At 38.1% G+C, this 20,743-nt stretch overlaps 1 protein-coding gene across 2 annotated transcripts in view; it reads left to right on the plus strand.

The window, feature by feature from the left end:
- The window catches only part of GPC6 (glypican 6), a 1,199,462-nt gene that overhangs the window by 1,081,294 nt on the left and 97,425 nt on the right, over nucleotides 1–20,743 (plus strand). For both annotated transcript variants that reach the window (XM_055360577.2, XM_004054645.5), the window contains one exon: nucleotides 11,118–11,261. In XM_055360577.2, coding sequence (XP_055216552.2) covers nucleotides 11,118–11,261 — 144 coding nt within the window. The remainder of the gene's footprint in view (nucleotides 1–11,117; nucleotides 11,262–20,743) is intronic.

Here is a 20,743-nt window from a genome sequence, read left to right on the forward strand (position 1 = left end):
TAACATTCTGCGAAGAGTCTTCCTAACACATTGTTTTACACATGGAAGAAACAGTACATTCTGCTGAGTTGAATTCAGAACATGAAAATATAATGCCAGAGAGACTTCCAGCGATAAGGAATAGAAAATACCTTAAAATGTACTTGAAGTTAGTCTAGTATTCTTTAGACTAGGATAGCAGTTACCAGGTCAGATTTTTGACATGAGACTGACATGGGATCTATGTTGTGTGATTTGGGGCAAATTTTTTATCTGTCTAAATTAACTCACATTAAAAATGAGAAAGACTATAGTACCTACTCATAAGGTTGTTTGAGAGCACAATGATATAATCCATGTAAAATGTTTACCATGGAGTAAGTCAAATCAAAACCACTCCCAAAGGCTAAGCATTTTAATTGCTATTATTAAAAATATCTATGGTACCTAAATTCTAAAGAGCACTGACTCATTGGTCTTGTCTCATCTATGATAGTCTGTGGGGTTGTTTTTAGCACCTAAGGTCGGAAGATCAGACTTGCAATCCACACCCCTTCATTAAACCCACGGACGTATGGTGTTATTTTTGATGGCAGGGAATCACTTAGAAAGGGAGATGGATCTCTAAATAAATGTTTATGAACAAGGCTTTTAGGAGAAAGCAGGCTCAAGGGAAGGGGTAGTGCAGGAGACTGTGTCAGCAATCCAACTCTAGTCTGTGCCTGTTGGCTACATCAACACCTCCATAGCAAAGAGCTTTAGAGGAATTTCCATGTAATAATAATTTCCACACTATTCTTACATTGAGGGAAAAATTGGCCTGCTTCATTGACAGGTTGGTCCCTTCTGCCTGATTTCTAAGAAAAAAGTGAATGGCCATAATATTTATAAAGCTTTACATTCTATTTCTACTTCTTTAGTTTTGTTTTTAAAGGAAAAGAGCATATTCTCAATGATTTCTAGATTCACAGTATCTTCTCTATTCAAATTCTATTTGTATTCTGCCTATCAGTTCCCACTTACTGCGCTCCACCGAGAAACAGTGACCTTGAAACATCATTTATTCTTTGATGACTTCATTACCTAGCGCACATAAAATTGGGGTTTGTTCTATTCCTGCTTGTAATATTGCTGCATAACAGGGTCAGATTTTTCAGGTGCTAGGGCAGAGGGAAGAGGGAAGCACACCTTTTTTTTAGAAAGTAAAATGAAGGTTTGAAAACATGCTTATGATGCATTTATGTGATACGCATCCAGAGCGAACTAGTTTTAACTTTCCTTGCATGTAAAAGGGGTACAACAAAAATGTTCTCCTTTTGATGTTAAAGAAAAACTCCTTTATCTCTAATCTTTAGAGATTTATCTGAAGATTTGCTTTCACTTTAACTTCAGGGCCGTAAGATGAGAAGATTACATTTAATGTAGCCTACTCAAGAATAAATGATTGAAACACAATTCAGCTTTAACCCTCAATGTGTATTCTTAGGAACAAGAGAAGGTGCTCTCCTGGTCCCCTGAAAAAAAGTCTCCTTCTGACTTCTTCCTACTTAAGAGAAGAGCACCTGCCATGGAACTGTGCTTCTCATGGGCAGTGAAGTATTGTGTTAGAGAAATTTCAATGGCCTCTGCCCAGTCTCATAAATACACCTCCTTATCCCAGCTCTCAGCACTTCCCTTCTGTGTGGTGATATGCGATCTGGTTTGGTTCTGATCGAGTCATTGCCTCAGCCAGCCTACATGTAAACATGCGAAGGAGCCACATCTGTGGGGGAAACATGCTCATTTGTAGTGTTTGCCCATCTCTGTGGTGTAATTACTCCCTCGTGCAGATTTCAAACTACCCACATGATGTCACTGAACACAGAGTAGAACACCCTGATGTAACATTTCCACCTTATAGATACGACTGACACGATTAACCTCAAGAGCATAGATAATAGTAAAATAATTAGAAAGTAATGAGATTTTAGTATAATTATTACCTTTGTTATTAATATAATTCATATAACTGTAAGTTTATACAACTTAATTTTTAATAATCAATGTGTTTGATAATAAACACATTAATAATGTGTTTATTATTATTAACAATGTGTTTGTTAAACGCAGTTGTTACTGGCTTATGAAATTCCTAAAAACTTAACATGTAGTTTCATGGCCCAGTAAGACCCGGGTCCAGCATACCACTGCTTTTCTAGGAAGATTTCTCAGATGCTCCGGTCTGGGTGAGTTGCCCCTGTGGATGTTCCGTCACACTTCTTACATTCTATAATAATTGCCTGATTTCTTCTCCAAACCCTCTTGGGAGCAGGGACGTGTCCAATTGGCATATCCCCAGCACTTATGTTTGTGACACTCAACAAATATTTGTTGAATCGTAGGTGGAAGGAATGGTAGAGCCCGTCTGATGTAAATTCCATGTTTACTTATATTCTGCAAAGTGATCTTACAGAACAGCTTTAAACCTTACCAGCAAAGGGCATATGAAATAATAATCATTTAGTCAGGCCAAGAGGATTAGGGCTTTTTTCCTCTCCACACTCAAAAATTTGCTTCGTAAAGTTCCTTGTAACTCCTCCTTCCTCACCATTTGGGAGGAAATATCAAGGTGTTTTGCTGCCTGAGAAATGCAAATCCTTCAGGGAAAAATATCTTCTCATGCAATGCAAATGAAAAGAATTTCTTTTATTGTAGAAAAGATTTTAAGAAGTATGCAATACATCTGACAGATATTCTGGAACCAAGCTGTGTGAGCATCAGGAGTAAATTTTTTAAACCTTAAAACTGACACAGTAGCTGGCTTTTTAAAATTGAGGCCAATGAAAAGTGGACAAAACTAAAACTGATGACTTTCCTTGGTTCAGTAGAACCCAAAATTCTCCTAACAGAGTGCTGAACCCATCCAGGGACATAGAGTTTGCCAGAGAACTTGGCCTGAGGACCATTGTAATCAATCTTTAAGGAAAGAAAAGCATGAATCAGGGAGCAAAGAAAAAAGAGAAAAACAAAATGAGAGGAAAGGGAAGAAAAAAGATGACTAGAGAAGAGATTATTCTAAGATCTAAGGATGAATAACTGTTTTGTTAGAAGGCAACCCATAAAAAAAATTACCACACTAATTTAAAAAAAAAACTGACATTTAAAATGCCTTTGTAGTGAGTATAATAATTTTATATCTAAAGAAAAAGTCATCATCAAGATGTTTTAAGTTTATATTCAGGAAAACACTTTTTATGCTATTAGATGAATGCTGTTAGAAATCCCCTAAAAGTGTGTGAAATGAATTTCTAAGGTGCCAGTTATCTTATGTAATAGTATAATGTAGCTCCTTTTGCTACTACTTCTAATGAAATTTTTTTAACATATTTCAACTAATTCTGATTTGCTTCCTAATGATACGTGAATGCTCCCAGGCACACACATTTCAGTCACCACTTCCACTTTGAGAAAGGCCCTAGCTCTGTGCTTAAAGTTTTGTTTACCTGTCCTGTAAAAGCAGTCTATTAAATTGCAAAACTTCAGTGTATGTCTAGCTTATTTTAGACATACCTAGACCATCATTGGCAGGGAAAGGATACAACTGCTCCAATGTACAGGTGCCGCTGTTTATCATTTTGACAGATTGGTGATACCAGGAAGTAAGGAGCCCAAGTTGTCTGCCACTTTGCAGTAAGCAATGGCCATTGCCTGAGCTCTGAGACCAGCTGTCTCCAGCACCCACGGCTCTGCTAGCTCTCCCACGGGCCAATCAGGAAGCCAATGTAACTATTTTGTGTGCAAGGTCCTCCTAACTGGCTTATCAAGCTCACTGAGTAGCTATTATCAAGTGATCAGGAAACAGTATTTTGGGTCTCATTATCACTTTAAACAAAGTTGTCCATTTGGCTTTGCTTTAATTTAGCCCAGTAAATGTAGTAAAGGAAATATCAAATAATTTGTTTTACATGGATACGTGATTCATTCCTTCAGTCTGAGGAAGAAATGTTCAACCTTGATTTTGAAGAGATAATTGATCATTTGAGATAATGCATATAAAACACATAGCACAGTGAAGTGTCTGTCCTATCATAGACACTTGATAAGTGTTCATTGTCTTTCCTTTCCTATCTTTTCTTTCTCATTACAGAAATCTACATGCTAATTGCCTTCAATAAATGTTTGCAAAAGGGGAAGATTATGACTAAAAATTTTATTTCTTCATAATCTTTCATTCTCAATTTTTTCAAACACATATCATGTGCTGGTAACTCCTACAGATACTGGGATACAGTAATGAACAAAATGTATGAAAACCTATTCATCATAGAGCTTAAATTATTCATGTGTAATTCTGCATAATCCTTAGATTTGATTTATTACCCATTATTATTCTATTTAATTACAGATTACTTACTTAAAATAAGGCACCATTATACCTCATGTTTTCAGTGTATTCTTCTATGCATCATATCATTCTATCTTCCCAACAGCTTTGAGAATTGGGGAGAACATTGTAACCCCAAGGTCACACAAGTATTAGGAGAAAGATTAATATTAACATTCCAAACTTTTAGACTTGTGTTTGTGACCTTTTACAATGTTCTGAATGTATGTGTCTCTCCAAATTTCATATACTGAAATCCTAACACCTAAGGTGATGGTATTTGGAGGTGGAGGCTTTGGGAGGTAATTAAGACATCTGGGTGAAGCCCTCATGGGCTGGATTAGTGCCTCTGCAGAAGAGGCCTGCAGGAGCTTGTTAGTCCTTTTTGCCCTTCAGCCATGTGCGGACACAGCAAGAAGGTGCCATCTATAAAGCAGAGGGCCCTCACCAGATACCAAATCTGTTGGCACTTTGATCTTGGACTTCACAACCTCTATAACTGTAAGAAATAAATTTCTGTTGTTTATAAATTACCTAGTGTAAGGCATTTTGTTATAGCCACCAGAATGCACTGATAACACCTATTGGTTACTCCACAGCCATTTCTTGTGAAAATAATGGCTGCACCTGGACAAATATATGGTATCCACACTAATGAAGATACGATAGCTCCTATTTCCTTGAGTATAAATGGAATATATTTGAATTTCCCAAGTAGTAATCTAACAGTTCATTCATTGACACTGTAATATAAATTAGAATCTCATAGGTAAATAAAACATTACCCTTAAAACATCAAATCTAATTAAATCCAGGTAACATTAACTGTTACTTGGATTTAATATAAAAGATTAGAGCTCTGTATGCAAATTTCAATATTTGCCTATATGAGAATAGCAGCACCTTTCCCCCATTATGGAAACCTGCTGAGTAGAAAGTGAGAAGACAGAATTTTTAAAAACCACAGGAGCTGAGACAGGATTTACCTGCAGCCACTGCTTTTCAGGTTGCCAGTAATGACTTTTTAAATGTATCATCAAGCTGCAAAAGACAATGAAGAAGATAAAGAAGACAAAGAGGTGAAGGTATAAAGCTACATGTGCCTCCAAAAGAGTGGGCACCTTAGTTTATTTTAAGAGAAATATGTTAAGATGCCCTAATATTTTTAAAGGAAAAATACTTGTATTTAGAAACCTAAGACACAGCACTTAAACCTGTTATCACCACACCTCCTCTTCCTTCCCATCCCTCCAGAATTATAAAATGTTTCTCCTTTCAGCCCTTCCTATCCTAATGTCAGCTTCTTTAATCTCAGAATGCCAACAGACTTCTGAGACATTATCTTAGTAATCCTCTTAAGACAGAGGATTCATGAGCCAGATATCTTCCTAAAATCCACAGGTTTTGCAAGTCAGCTAGGTGGAAGGAGAATTCCTTTGTACATCTGTAGCATCTGTCTACGTTGAGGTTTCCAAATACTTTCCAGAATTATCTAATTATTGCTTTCAACATCCCTTGGAGAGAAGCAGGCAGGGGTCAGGAGGTGGTAATACCGATTCTATTTCTTAAAGGGGTAGAGCAAATGATTTGTACCACAATAAGTTGGCTTATCCTGCCGCGATAACCTCTAAAAACTTCTGTTCTGTTGTAAAAAGAAGCCCTTTAGTGTCTTAAAATAGCATTCGTCTCTGGAATTAAAAGCAGAGGAGGGTGGAACAGCTTCACAAATACCTCTAAGTAAATGCAGTTCTATCTGAATCATGTCTCTCCTTGGCAGGTTACAACCACCTTCACAGTATATCTCAGGGTGGGTTCTTTGGAACATCAGTCTTATGAGAACCCCATGAGGAAACCATGGTCAAATAGTTTTGGGAAACACTACCGATGTCATCCTCCCTGTCAATGAGTCTGACCACATGTTATCATGATGGAGCCCTTGTGAAGTTACCTAATTTAACTTTAATAGGTGGAATCTATGATTTATGTAACAGCCATTTGCCCTTAAAATAATATTTTGTGGAAAACATTTAAGAGACATCCATTAGCAAGGTGCGGTTGGCATGCACCTGTGGTCCCAGCTACTCGGGAGGCTGAGGCAAGAGGATAGCCTGAGCCCAGGAGGTTGAGGCTGCAGGGTGTTGTGTTTGTGCCATTGCACTCCAGTCTGGGCAACGGAGTGAGACCCCGTATCTAAAATAAAATTAAAAGATTTTTAAAAGGTTAAAAAAAGAAAGAAAAGAACAAGAAACATCAGACCAGACATTTTTTCTTCAAATTTTCTTATCTAGAAAGCAAAACTTCTGGAAAATACAGATTATGGCATGATAAAATTAACTAATTATCAGGCATGTACTTTTCTAGATACATGGTTCTGTTTTTCTGCCTTACATATTGTACTTTATCATCATAGTGTATCTGTGTGGTAAATAATATTGTTATTCCCATTTGATAGACGAGCAAACTGAGGCTCAGAGAGGACCCTGTAAATGTTGGCATGGCAATAGGCTGTCCTCAGCCTCATCCATCTGCCCACCGATACATACTTGTCCTTGGTAAATGCGATCAGTTTCAGGGCTTTAAGTACCATCTTTAAGCTGATGATCCCAATCTCCATCTCCAGCCATAACCAATTGATCTACTGACTCTCATTGAACCTACAGCCCTATCCATCACATTATTATTTCTCAATTGTTTTTTCCCCTTATTCAAAATGTAAAATGTTGGGATACCCAAGCCACTGAGGAAAAGGCTAATTGGTCTCTTATACTAACCTAGCCATGGCCTTCATGAGCTACAAAACTGTGCCTAACTATACTGCTGCTAGAGCAAACTCAGAAAATTGAGACAGTCCAAATTTTCTGCCTAAAAATTTCCTTTGTCACCCACCCCATGACCCTCATATTTTAAAAATACTTTTTTCAGGATAACAGATTGCTTGCTGTCTTAGTCTGCTCAGGCTGCTATAACACAATGCCATGAACTGGGTGGCTTATGAAAAACAGAAATTTATTTGTCACATTTCTGGAGGCTGGGAAGTCTAAGATCAAGGCTTCAGCAGATTTGATGCCTGGTGAGGACCTGCATGGTGTTTTATAGATGATGGCACCTTCCCACTGTGTCCTCATATGAGACAAGGGTGCTCTCCGGATCGTTTGTTGTTGTTTTTTAATAAGGGCACTAATCCTATTCTTGAGGGTAGAGCCTAATCACCTCCCAAAGGACCTACCTCCTAATTCCATCACATCTGTGATTAGATTTCAACTTATGAATTCTTGGAGGACACAGATATTCAGACACATGTATTAAACATCAAATTATTAATTTTTACTTTGTAAGTCATCTAAGTTATATGATAGATATATGTTAAGGTATATTCTCAGTATAAGACTAATACAAAGGTTTTTTATCATTTCTAGGCAAAAACAACGGCCAAGTACTCCTTTGTAAACCATTCTTATTAGGTTTTGTAAAATTCTGAAAAATAGCTCTTGATCCCTAGGCTGGGAACTTCTGTAATGGAGGGGTCCTTGTGCCCACAGCTCCCAAGATGGCCACGGGCGGCTTCCAAGATGACGACAAGCCTCTTGTTCTCTGACCTGGGGTTCTTGGCCTCACAGATTCCAAGGAATGGAATCTTGGGCCATGGGGTGAGTGTTACAACTCTATTAGAAGCCGTGGGTCACGGAAGAGAACCGTGGAATCCAGCGACTAGTGCTTAGCTCAATTAGGACAAACCCAGGCACTTAGCCGTGCAGGAACAATGGCAAGACTTTAGCCCCATCTGGAGCAGCAAGGGGCACCTTGCTGGATCAGGAGCACAGTGGACAACCGCCGGATCCGGAGGGGTGGGAGTCAGCAGTGGGTCTGCAACGGCAGCAAACAGCAGTGGTGGATGGTGAGCGAAAGCTCAGCTCCAGCCGTAACAAACACAGACCAGAAGAGTGTGCAGTTGCAAGATTTAATAGAGTGAAAACACAGCTGCCATACAATGGGAGGGGACCCAAAGAGGGTAGCCCTTGTTGGCTGGAATGCCTGGGTTTATATCCCGATCATTGTCCCTCCCCCTGTGCTCTTAGGCGATAGGTGATTGGCTATTTCTTTACCTCCTGTTTTTGCCTAATTAGCATTTTAAGCTCTCTTTACTACCTGATCCGGTGTGAGCTAAGTTGCAAGCCTCGTGTTTAAAGGTGGCTCCGGTCACCTTCCCAGCTAGGCTTCAGGATTCTTAGTCGGCCTAGGAAATCCAGCTAGTCCTGTCTCTCACTTCCACACTAAAGGGTTTCTTTTATGGCACTTCTGTTTTTCTAAGGGTATGATAGGATCTCTGTTTAAGGGCTTTCAAGATGTGAGGTTGTTGTGACAGATTGTTATGTAGGTCTCCACCTGATTATGTGGCCAGGTGTTGTTTCCAAAGTAATTAGAAGTCAGTGTGTTCCTCAGTTTTGGTCACAGACCCAGTGATTTCTGCATGGAAGCTATCTTCAACATCCAAACCTGACCTAAATAACAGAAAGCTAGTAGGCTATATTAACTAACCTATGTTCTGTAATAATTAACTCCCTCCAAAAAAAAAAAAAAAAATTCCAGCAAACGTGAGGTTTTTCCATTATGATGAAATATCTCCCTAGAACACTAATATTCTTTCAGGGCATTCGTGTTTCTTTGATTTAACTTAACCCAGTGAGCCAGATTTTTCCCAAAGGGTGAATTAAAAAGTCCATTAACTCTTTCAGTACATGGCTTCATGAAATCTCAGCAAGGGCATTAGTATTGTTTCGCCTTAGGCTTTACATTTTTTAAAAGTCAGCTGTCACTTTCAAAGCAATCTAGAATAGCACACTCAACAGATCCCTGGAGCTTTGGAAATGTTAATGCCCTCCATCAGCAGCGACCTTGCCAGAGGGAAGTGATTTAGGCACTAGGGAGAAAAGGGCCCACTATCTTTATCACACCGGTTTACACCATCAGCTTCAGAAATTGTGTGAGAGAAGAATAATCAATAGTGTGTTAAGACCAATCTCGAGGAATGCCAAGACAAAGTACCGCCGCTCTGCAAAATGCTGAGTTGAAGGAGAACTTTTGAATACAACAAAAGAAAAATTAGCTGTAGTGGTAAAACAAAATGAATTGTGTCTCAAGACGGAATTCGTCATTGTGAATGGCACTCAGGAGCTCTCTGCGTACTTCAGTGGAATCACATCATATGCGTTATGAAAAATGGTTATTTTAGAGTTAAACAACACAGAATGAAATAATAAAACTGGAACGAATGCGTTGCAAGTATACTACATGCAAGTTAAGGATCAGCCCACGTAAATAACCCCAAAAAGTTTACTGAAGGAAAAATATCTAGAAAAATCATCTGCTATGGAGAAATGGAAGAAATAGAATAAAGTTAAACTTCATCAAAGTTTCCTGAAAATGTTACTGCATTTCCTGTAGTTCTAGTAAAGGTATTATCTCTCGATAACCAGCACAGAGTGTAAAGCTTCTAAAAACAGCAAAGGAAGTGTCTCCACACCACCCTGAGTGAAATCACTGTGGAAAAGAACTGGCAGCTCAGTCCCTAAGATCATTACAATAAAATGTTTGATTTCCCATAGCAATCTTAATTGTGACATGAACAGCTGTCAACAACAAAATTAGAGGAAGCTGTTATTATATGGATTTCATCCACATTTGCTTGTCCTATTTCTATACCACTGCTCAAGAGAGTGTTTTTAAAGAATTCTTCCAGTAGAGATTTTCATTACTCAAAGGGGAGTCACTGAAATTATTTGGCTTTATATGCTATACAATTAAATAATTTGTCATGATAACAGGAATCCCAAACGGATGTTTATAGAATGTCAAATTCAAGTATGTAAAAGTGAGATACAATTCATTTAATCCTGAAATCATCCTGTGGAGTAACTATTGCAATCCCTATTTTTAGCACAGTTGATTCTCTTTATTGTAGTTATGTTCTATAAGGTCACTGCAAACATTGACTTAGCAAATACTGAACTGTTGCAGCAATGAGAAATACAAGGTTAGGCTCCTGCAAGCCACTGGGCACAACAGTTTCATCAACCAATCAATATGTAGCTTTGTGTTATGTGTGTTTCTGTGAAAAGACACCTTATTTAATATATATTGTTGATTCATTAACATTGAACTCATAGCACTATAACTCAGGCCTGAAGTTTATCTAACATACATATTTTTGCTATAAGACACATTACACATCTTGTGGTTAGGAAAGCTTGACAGTACTTCAGCCCGATGCTTGGGGACCATTTTAAACATTGAAATCAACAAGAAAAAGCACAAAAATGTGAAAAACATTGTACTACAAAGACCACAAAGAGAACACTTGTTTACAGTCTGAGAGCTGAAATAAGGAGAGTGTCTTCTCCAACCTCAGCTGGGAACATGACTCAGATTTTTTGGCACTGTGTCTCTATGTCCATGAGAGTGCTGTGAGTATTAATTCTGGGGTTACAAATAAATTTTAATGAGTAAGCAAATTTGCAAATATGTATCTACCAATAATAAGATTGACTGTGTATGCTGAAACTATGAGTCAGGTATTACAGTTGGTCACTGTGTATATGTCTGGGTAATTCTTTCTGTTATATTAGTGGTTATACTTGTTTACATTTCAAAATTAGAGTTTATTGGAGGTAAAAGTTTCATAAGAAATGCGGACACCATTGCATTGCACATTTCTGCCTCATGAATTTAGGAGAAAACTCATTGTATAGCTGTTTTTACTTTTCCATGGTTCTTCCAGGTCTTTCAGGGATGTGGTCAGCCCAAACCTGCTCCAGCCCTCAGATCTGCCCGCTCAGCTCCTGAAAATTTTAATACACGTTTCAGGCCCTACAATCCTGAGGAAAGACCAACAACTGCTGCAGGCACAAGCTTGGACCGGCTGGTGAGTATTCTCAGATTGATAACCATGGCGGATGCTTTGTTTTACCAAGGTCATTCTTTGAAACTCCCAGGAGATTCTGGAAAAGTTTGTTATAAGAGTCATCTCATGCTTATATCTGCCTCTGTTCTTAATTAGAATATTGAAAAGTAATGGGATCTTTCTTTTGGGTCATGTATTGGATTATTTAAGAAATCTATTAATCCATTAAGAAACTATTAATGCATGTGTGCAGTGACCACATTTTCAACTTCTTATTTCTCATGAAATATTAATTTGAAAACTAAGTTGCCAGTTCTTCCAGAGATATAATTGCAATAGCACATTTCTTACTCATCTGCTTCAGTTCTTTTCTGAAAATGGTTATGTATTCAATTATGATATAATGCAAGTTTATTATGACTTCTTATTTGCAAAGTTTTCTGTTTGAAAGACCTTGCCCAGAAACCCCAAATCAATGTTACTATCATTTTTTTTTCTTTTTTATGTGTCTTTAAAAAGTTGGAATCCTTAGAATTAGTCAGTCTTTGAGCTGTTTAGATATGTGTCAGGGGACTCAGTGATATCCATCATCAAAGCAGTTTATAATACTCGGAAAATATAACCATAAACATAGTAAATACAATTTTTAAATGTGTTTTAAAGACCAAATTTTGCTATAAAAAAAAGCTCATAATTTCAAAGAAATACTGCCTGATTATTTTTAATTCAATTTCTTCCATTTGTAGTACTATAAACACTTTATATACCTACAATTGTTAGTGCTATTAATGTTGCTTTGCCAATTATCTTGATGTAAAATTAACAGATGAAATCCTTAATGTCATAAAGCACTTGAACCACATCTGACTGTGTCATATAAACTCAGATCTCAAAGACTGCCAGTTATGAAAATACTTTTATTAGTCACTGTTATAAATTGCTTTATGATTTTAGTTAATATCCTTCTATAGTGTAGAACTCATAAGATTATATTGGTTGAATTTGGCCTCAAAGTAAGTACATCTCAGCATTTCTGTCTATAAAAATCATATGTGCTTACAACCTAAAGGCCTATCCATGAAGTATCAAAATGAAGGGGTAACTAACTGTTACATTTTGTTATAAATTTATTGCCATTTATTAGCAAATAAAACCTTCTCTCTAGTGTAGATATTTGTAGTTGCTGCAACCTTCTACTTTACCTGGCTTATATCTATTCTTTTTTTTTCCCTTGAGACAGGGCTTCACTCTGCCCCAGGCTGGAGTGCAGTGTCATGATCATGGCTCACTGCAAACTCGACCTGCTGGGCTCAAGTGATCCTCCTACCTTAGCTTCCTGAGTAGCTGAGACCACAGGCATACACTACCATGCCCAGCTTTTTATTTTTTTGTAGAGGCGTGGTTTTGCCATGTTGTCCAGGCTGGTCTCGAACTCTTGAGCTCAAGCAATCCACCTGCCTCGGCCTCCCAAAGTGCTGAGATTACAGGCATGAGCCAATGCGCTCAGCGGCTTACATCTATTCTCTATTGCAGTTTCAGGAAAAGTTTTAAAATAGTCACCATTTTTCTTTTAAACAACCAATTAGATTCCACCAAATAACTAGTCAGCTGTTTTAAAGAAATGATGGTTTTCATTAGATTATACTGTTTAAATTTTACTTTACAAATTGCATTGTATATCAAGATCTTTCTAACCAGAGGATAAATGGTGAGTATGGGTTTGGTCCCTTTATTCCCATTTTCGCTGGCTCTAACTTAGTTATTGGAACAATTCAGTCTTTTCTGAATTTTTGTAAAATCTAATTTAAGAACAGGAGTACAATGTGAGATGAATAAGTTCTAAAGATCTGAGGTACTACATTGTGCCTGCAGCTAACAATAGTGTATTGTTCACTTAAAAAAAACTGTTAAGAGGGTAGATGTCATGTTAAGTATCCTTACCACAATAAAATAAAATAAAAAGTTTTAAAAGAACTGGGGTACATTTTGCACTTAGTTAAAATTGCACTGAATTTGAATAATATAATGATATGTATGGCAACTAATTAATTTTTTCCCTTTGAAACAGAGAAGCAGTTTTCCCTCATCCTCGGGAGAAATAAACACACACCCTTAAACAGGGGAAGTAGAGCAAGAAAAATATGTTTCTAAAGACAATGTTTTTGCAGCTTAGCATAAACTAAGTAAAGCATCAACACTTCGAGAATTTTCTCTGGTGTTTAAAATCTGATGGACATGAAAATTGAGATTTGAACCTTTTATAAAGGAACTTTATTGGTAATGTTCAAAATGCCCTAGATATAAAGGTCTCAAGAGTATAGCCAAGTAGCAAACAGAATGAAAATCTTCTACCTTTTGCACCCCTCAAAAATATATTTTATCCATCTTTTTCTGAAAATGATTGGTAATGGTTAAACGTATCATCACAAGTAAAAGCCAAGGACCAGACTCTGTGCCTAAGTATTTAAATCAATAAGCCAATTTTATTCTAAAACATTCTCAGACAGCATGTAGATTTACTTCCTCAAAGGTGTGGCTTCAGGCTCTGTAAGTGAAAATTGCAGTTTTACTGATTTTTTTATTAAATTAATTTCTGATCCCTTCCCAAATGGTAAGAATTAGTGACGTGTAATGCACAGCCAGCCATAAGCCCACTTTGCTCAGCTCCTGAGAACAAGGCACTGTTTGTGCATCAAACGGAGCTATAACAAGGTTATTCCTGAGAGGCATGAGTTAGGTCCAAAGCTAATAAGAGTCTCAGCAGCCATTGGCTCCCCTGAGGCCTTCGTCCTTTGGGGGTCCCAATATAGCTCTGAACACTGGAAAGGTGGGGGAGTTACCCTTGGCCAGACTCCAGTCCAACAGTCAAACATGCTCATCTTCAAGAAGGATGCGCAGTGAAACTATCCAGATGGGTCTGTCATCCATTACAGCCCATTTAGGCTGTTTATAAACAAGTCTCATATTACCTACTCCTGTTTTAATTTTCCCTGGAAAAGATGTTTCCTGAATATTTATAAGAAGCATGTGTCTGAGAAAAGGAGGATAATTGGAAAAGATTTCTCTTCATTTCTTGAAGTGTTTCAGCAGAAAAATGCTTCAAAGGACGATATCAAAACACTACTCCAATCACCCCACCCCTTTTGCCAAAGTGAAAATAACTATAAAGCACTTGGAGAGTTACTTCTTAGTGCCATTTAAATTAGTACCTGTGGTAATAACTTTGGGCTCTGTTGGTAAATGTTCTTATATCAGTTATTCTAAAGCTATTTTTTTAATGTGAACTGGTCATTATGGGGTTTGTTTTAAAAATAAAACTACCAACCCCAAGCTGAGTAAACTGCTGCTAAACCTTATATAAAATAATTGAAAACAAAACTCTCTCTTAAAAAATACACCAGTTCCATCATTTAACATCTTATTATATTTATAAGGAACTTATAAATTCTTTTGTATCTCTAGGGAACATTTCCATTTGCTCCTCTAAAGTTATATACACATAAGAAGCAGTTGAGGTAGTCAGAAGCTTTCAGACATACTACCCTAAAGTGGTTTGTGTTATCCAAGAATGAGTGAATGTATTTTTATAAATTCAGCTGCTCACGGAAAGCCAACTCATCTGAGACTATCGCAGTCCCTACCGCCAACAGCCATGATTTGTTGAGGATACTAATGTTATCAACTGCGGTAATTCAGTTAACAGAGTCATCCTACCATCACGTTGCTTTCTTGTCACCAACAAATTCCCCTTAGAAGCCCCTCTGTCCCAGCTGACTATTAATGACTTTCAATCAAACAGGCCAGAGATTATTGTTTGTACTCAGGAAGAGACTGGTTATGTTCCTTTATTCTTAAATGTGTACTCTGCAAATTCTCTTACATAATTTGATGTGAAACTATAATTTTTTAAAAGACGGTTCCAATTCACTGGAAATGTCAAGTATAAAAATAAATCAGCACAAAATAGCTCGATTTTTAAGATCTGAGCATCAAAAGGTATTTCAAATTAGCCTCTGTAAAAGGCAGTTAGTTGTACAGCTCAGAAAATTAGAGCACAACATGTTCTACAGCCCACAGACGCACTTGGACAGGGAGTGTCAGTTACTTTATTCCAGCTGATTCATTAGAGTAAAAATGGACTGTGCATGGTGTATCTTAGAGGAATATATTTTATAAAAGTAAATTAAAAAAAAAAAAAGCCAGGTTTGGAAGTTAACAAGTTGGTGATGACTTAGACCCCTAAATCTCCAGTAAGTATTCAACACTATACTGTGGATGTGGATTTCTCAAATATCCTACTGGTCATTCTGAGGGAATTTGGGGTGGGGATGGGTGGAATGCCAACCAACAAAGCTAAACTTTGTGCCTGTTCTGTGCTATTATGTATAGAATAATCTCTTTTTCTTTTTCCTTTAAATTTGTTTTCCTCTTGCTTCCCAGAGGACTGTGTGGCGGACTATGCAGCATAGTGTAAGCATTGGTCTTATTCTTCCTCTCATTCCCATTTGTCTTGGTACAGTCATTCCGGAGAGTCCCTGAGAAATTCCTCCTCCACTATCCCTTTCCAAATTATCTGGAGTGGATTGAATACTGCACATAGCCAACTTGTTTAGTCGTTTCCTCTCTGCTTGTGATTTATGGTTAACAACCATTTTCATATTCTTTTCCAATGGCCAAGTTTTCCATCTAATCTTGGTGGAAGACCAGCTCATCGAATGGCTGATTTAAATTCTGTCCCAATGTTCAGACGATGCGTAGTCTGCCTGGAAAACTAGCTCTTCCCTGTTAGAATATATTGGCCTTTTTCTTCTTGTGCTAATAAGAGCAAACCAACATCAGCCCTCATGCATAAGGTGCTAATGTTTCCATTAGCTGAGACATAGAAAATTCAAGGGATTAAAAAATAGGTTGTTTGCTTTTCGTTTTCTACTTGAATTTCCTGATATCTTTCAGAGCATTCAGAGCATTTGGAGAGGGAACATTGGATATTTTTTACTTGAAAGATTACCCCCAATATGGGGCTGAGGACAAGAACACTCAGGTTATCTTACTTGAGTATATTAACCAAAATAGTCAAGTTCTCTAATCCGGTTTCCACAATACCATTGCATGCTAATAACACTTTTTTTTTTTTTGAGATAGAATCTTACTTCTTCCACCTCCCGGGTTCAAGTGATTCACCTGCCTTGGCCTCCCGAGTAGCTGGGATTACAGGTGCACACCACCACACCCAGATAATTTTTGTATTCTTAGTAGAGATGGAGTTTCACCATGTTTGCCAGGCTGGTCTTGAACTTCTGGCCTCAAGTGATCCGTCCATCTGGGCCTCCCAAAGTGCTGGGATTACAGGCAAGAGCCACTGTGTCCAGCCCTGATAACACTTCTTAAATACATGCACTCTACATGGTATCATCGACCGAGGAAGGAAGGTGACTCTCACCTGAGGGGTACATATTTATTTGTGCAGCACACCTGTGACATCATAGTGTTAACTGTCTGGCCTTAAATCCAGCAGTGATAACACAATGTCTAAAATCCCTTCTTTGAAATCATGTTTTTAAAAAGAAATTGTCCCCTGAGTACTATCCCCATTCATTATTCCTGAGATCATATGCCCATATCCACATGCCCTGAGACCAGGGCAATTTGGGTGAAGAAAGTTAGGAGGTAAATCTGGAACAGGAATGCTGCAGAAAGGAAGACCTTGAGAAGGGGACAGGGAAGAGAAAAAGCTCAAGGGCTCCTGACACTAAGAGGGAAAGGGGAGGGGAAAACATCATGGGTGGGACAAGTCAGGGTTCTGTTCGATTGGTCCCATTGATAACTAAAGTGGCTTCAGTTAAGTCAGTAGTGTCTGCCCTTTCCAACACAACCTCTTGGGAGCTCCAGGTTTTCCTGCAGCTGGTCCAGTTCAGTTTCCTTATCTAATGGTTATCATGACCCTTGTAGCTTTCCCGAAGAGTTATCACTTCCTTGAACATACTGGAATGAATACATATCATAACATCCCTTTGTCTGCTGGACTTCCCTACTTGTCCCTATAACCTTATCTAGGCCAAAACAAACAAACAACACAAAAACCAGATGTCTGTTTTATATATGAATCTTCCAAAAATACACTGTAACTTTTGAAATTCATCGGTAGGTCATTGGTGACAAACATGTTGTTAATATTATTACATACATATTTAAGTACTTACAAAAGATCATCAAGATATGCAACTTTTTTAATTGTTCTGAAACAAAATGGACAAAGCAACTAACATTCTGGCATTATTTCCTGCCTGATAGTTAGTACCAGTTTCAGTAAAATGCTGGTGATAAAAATGTTCTTCCATGCCTCTTTGGGGCTGTTTTGGTGCGATTTAGAAACTGTTGGTTATAAGAAATCAGGAAACTGTCTGTTGTTCATTTTAAATTGCCATGGCATTTCATTGTCACCTCAAAGGATTCTGCACCCAGCTAAATCCACTAGTTTGCATTTCAAAAGGATGTCAGGCTGTGCTTAAGAAACTGCTTTATTATCTAGACCTTCAGCCACTGTGTTTAGGTGAAACTGATATTTCCCACCTTCCACCCCAATACAGACACACACGAAGACACACGTGCGTGCACGCGCGCGCGCGCACACACACACACACACACACACACACATGCACTCACCCTCAGTCTTCGCTTGGCCTGAACAAAAAAAGTAAAACCTCAATAACAACAGTAAGCCAGATTCTCCACTTTAATTAGTTTTCTAAAGATAAATGGGTCAAGGCCAGATTGGCTTTCAGTCTCTGCTGCAACTGAATAAATTATGTCCCATTCACCCCAGCAAACAAATGGCTACTGCTTCATCCACTTCAGGTTGTGAACGGCCCGGTCTTGCCCGAACCTGCTTTATCTGTTTGCTGCGAAACCCCACTGAGACACCCCAGTTTCATTTTCAATGAACCCTTGGTAATAACAGCAGCAAAATGCAGTGAGCTTTCAAAGCAGGGAGAAAATAAAAAAACGTTAAAACCAAACCACCCAACTTATTCTGTCTCGGTTTCTGCTCTTCTCCGGGCAACATCAGCAGCATGTGGTAGCAAAGAGAGCCGCCTGTCACAGGCTTCTTTCCATTTAGGAGGCTGTGATTGATGAGGCCTAAGTGGGGAACATCATAAGACACATATATAAAATGATGGCTTATCTCGAGGATATTCTGCTTATTCCATGGACTGGAAGGATGCACGAATCTAATTCAATGGTATGCACTGTTGGAAACCTGGATGGAACTCCTGCCCTTATGTGGATTTTTCAGTTCACACCCAATGGGCAGTGAACTATTTTTACATCCCTGAGAAGCTATTCTTTTGGGCATATGGAAGAATAGTGAAAATAGAGGGCACATAGACCTCTCTTTCAGTCCTGGCAAAGTTGTGTTTAATTGCACAGGGCTGTATACCCTGGGGAGAAGGAAGAGTACACTCACTCTGGCTACGTAACTCCCTGGGAGATACTAAAGCCCAGTCCACATCACTGCTTTAAGACATGTTCAGAGAATCATATGGATTCTGACAACGAAATAGTGTTATGCAACATGTTTTGGAAGGGGAACAATTTTGCACAACTTAATATTAAGTGTGAGTTATATTAAATCATGTTGGGGGCGATTTGTTAACAAAACTCTTTTCAACTCTGGATTAAACTCTCCTTTATCCTCAGAAACACTTAAGCAAGAGCTTTGGTGACCTCTGTATCATAAAAAATGAAATGTTACACTTTCAGAGCCAAAATAGGGCTATTAGAGATTTTATATCTATTTTATGGCATGCTGATATGCTTATTTTCTGCTTCAGGCTTTAAAATTTCTTTCAGAATTCCTAGACTTCAGCTAAACCCAAATTGATGCATTCTATAGATATCAATCTATCAATAAATTATTGATTGAGTTATTCTCTGTTGCATAGCACTTAGTAAAACTAGCTGCTATGTACAATCTACATTATAGCATGTTGTTAGTGCTGGCGTCATCAAAAGGCAAGTGACTGTTTAGAAAAGCCATTACTTTCCAAGTCAGTTAGACATGCTATGTCTTCTCCAGAGAACAGTACATAGTATAGAGGCTCATGGAATATTAATATTAGCATACAATAACTGGGAGTTTGATTTTGCAATCTCAGATTGACTATGCCAAAAAAGAAGAGGTAGAAGGCATATTAACAAATGAATAATCATTGGCCAAATATGCAAATTAAAAACATTAAACATCTGTAGCGTCCTTAATGTAGGCCATGTCTAATAGCTCATTTTCCCTTCTTAAGCCAGAACTTTCTGCCCAAACCTTGAACAAATTAAACAGAAGCTTTGTTGTCAGTTATGAACCAGTCAGATGCAAAAGTCCATCTGCACACTCGTTTCACGGTAACTGTCCTTTATTCTGCTATGTAATTGGTGTTTTGGTGGATTGATTATGGAAGTCTGGATAGACAAGCCACACTAAACTGCTCAAACCACACCTTTAAAAATATTTGTTCATGAGCCTCATCAGTTGACATAGATCTTTTATTAAATTATTGAATAGATTAAAGAACCTTTTCCTTGTCATGGAAAATCTGCAACAATATTTTCTCTTAGCTGTCTGAGATATTTGCACCACAACTCCCAAATGTGATGTTCATGCTTATGAGAGATAGAGCTGAAGAAATAGGATATTTCATAAATACCAGTTTTGATGTATTTGCTATATAATCAATCAGCTTCTAACAGACTCTGGGGCCTATGAAATACATTTTAAAGGACTGGGAATTTGGCTATTCCCATAACATACTCGGACACTCTTTACTGCTAGCAATAAACCTCAGACATAAACATTGCAGAGAAAAAACAGATGAAAAGAAACCCATCTGAGTGAAAATTGACTTCCCTTCATAACTGTTAAAGGTAGAAAGCTATTTGCAATACACAATAACTTTATTACTAAGTTCATTCACAGTCATTATCGTCAAAGGCTCTGACTTCATGGGTATTTTCTTATACCCATAACACTGGCTGAGCTATCGAAAAATAAAGTCAGGTTGATAGTCAATGAATGAACCACCACCAGCAGCAGCTCCATTATATTGCTGGCTAACAAATACTTTGTTGGAAGTTGGTTTGTGTGATATCTGTAGAAGCTTTTCCAATGCTGTATTGATCCAGATGGACCAGGCCACACAAGGCCACACCTATAAACAATCCCCAAAATGGCTCACAACAACACAAGTTTATTTCTTGTATGTGCCAAGTGTTCATTATGCATTGGCTGTGAGTCAGCTACATGTGGTCATCACCCTTACTCCAGCACCCGGGGTGACAGAGCAGCCATTATCTGGAGGTTCACCTGTCACAATGGCAGGGGAAATGGAGAATGTGGCAAAGGTGGCTGTTCATGTCTCTACCTGGAAGGGTCACATCATACTGATCACATCTCATTGGCCAAAGCAAGTCACATTATCAAGCCATCAGGAAGTCTGGGACATATGTTCCTA

This window comes from Gorilla gorilla, chromosome 14 (assembly GCF_029281585.2).
Source record: "Gorilla gorilla gorilla isolate KB3781 chromosome 14, NHGRI_mGorGor1-v2.1_pri, whole genome shotgun sequence".
NCBI lineage: Eukaryota > Metazoa > Chordata > Mammalia > Primates > Hominidae > Gorilla > Gorilla gorilla.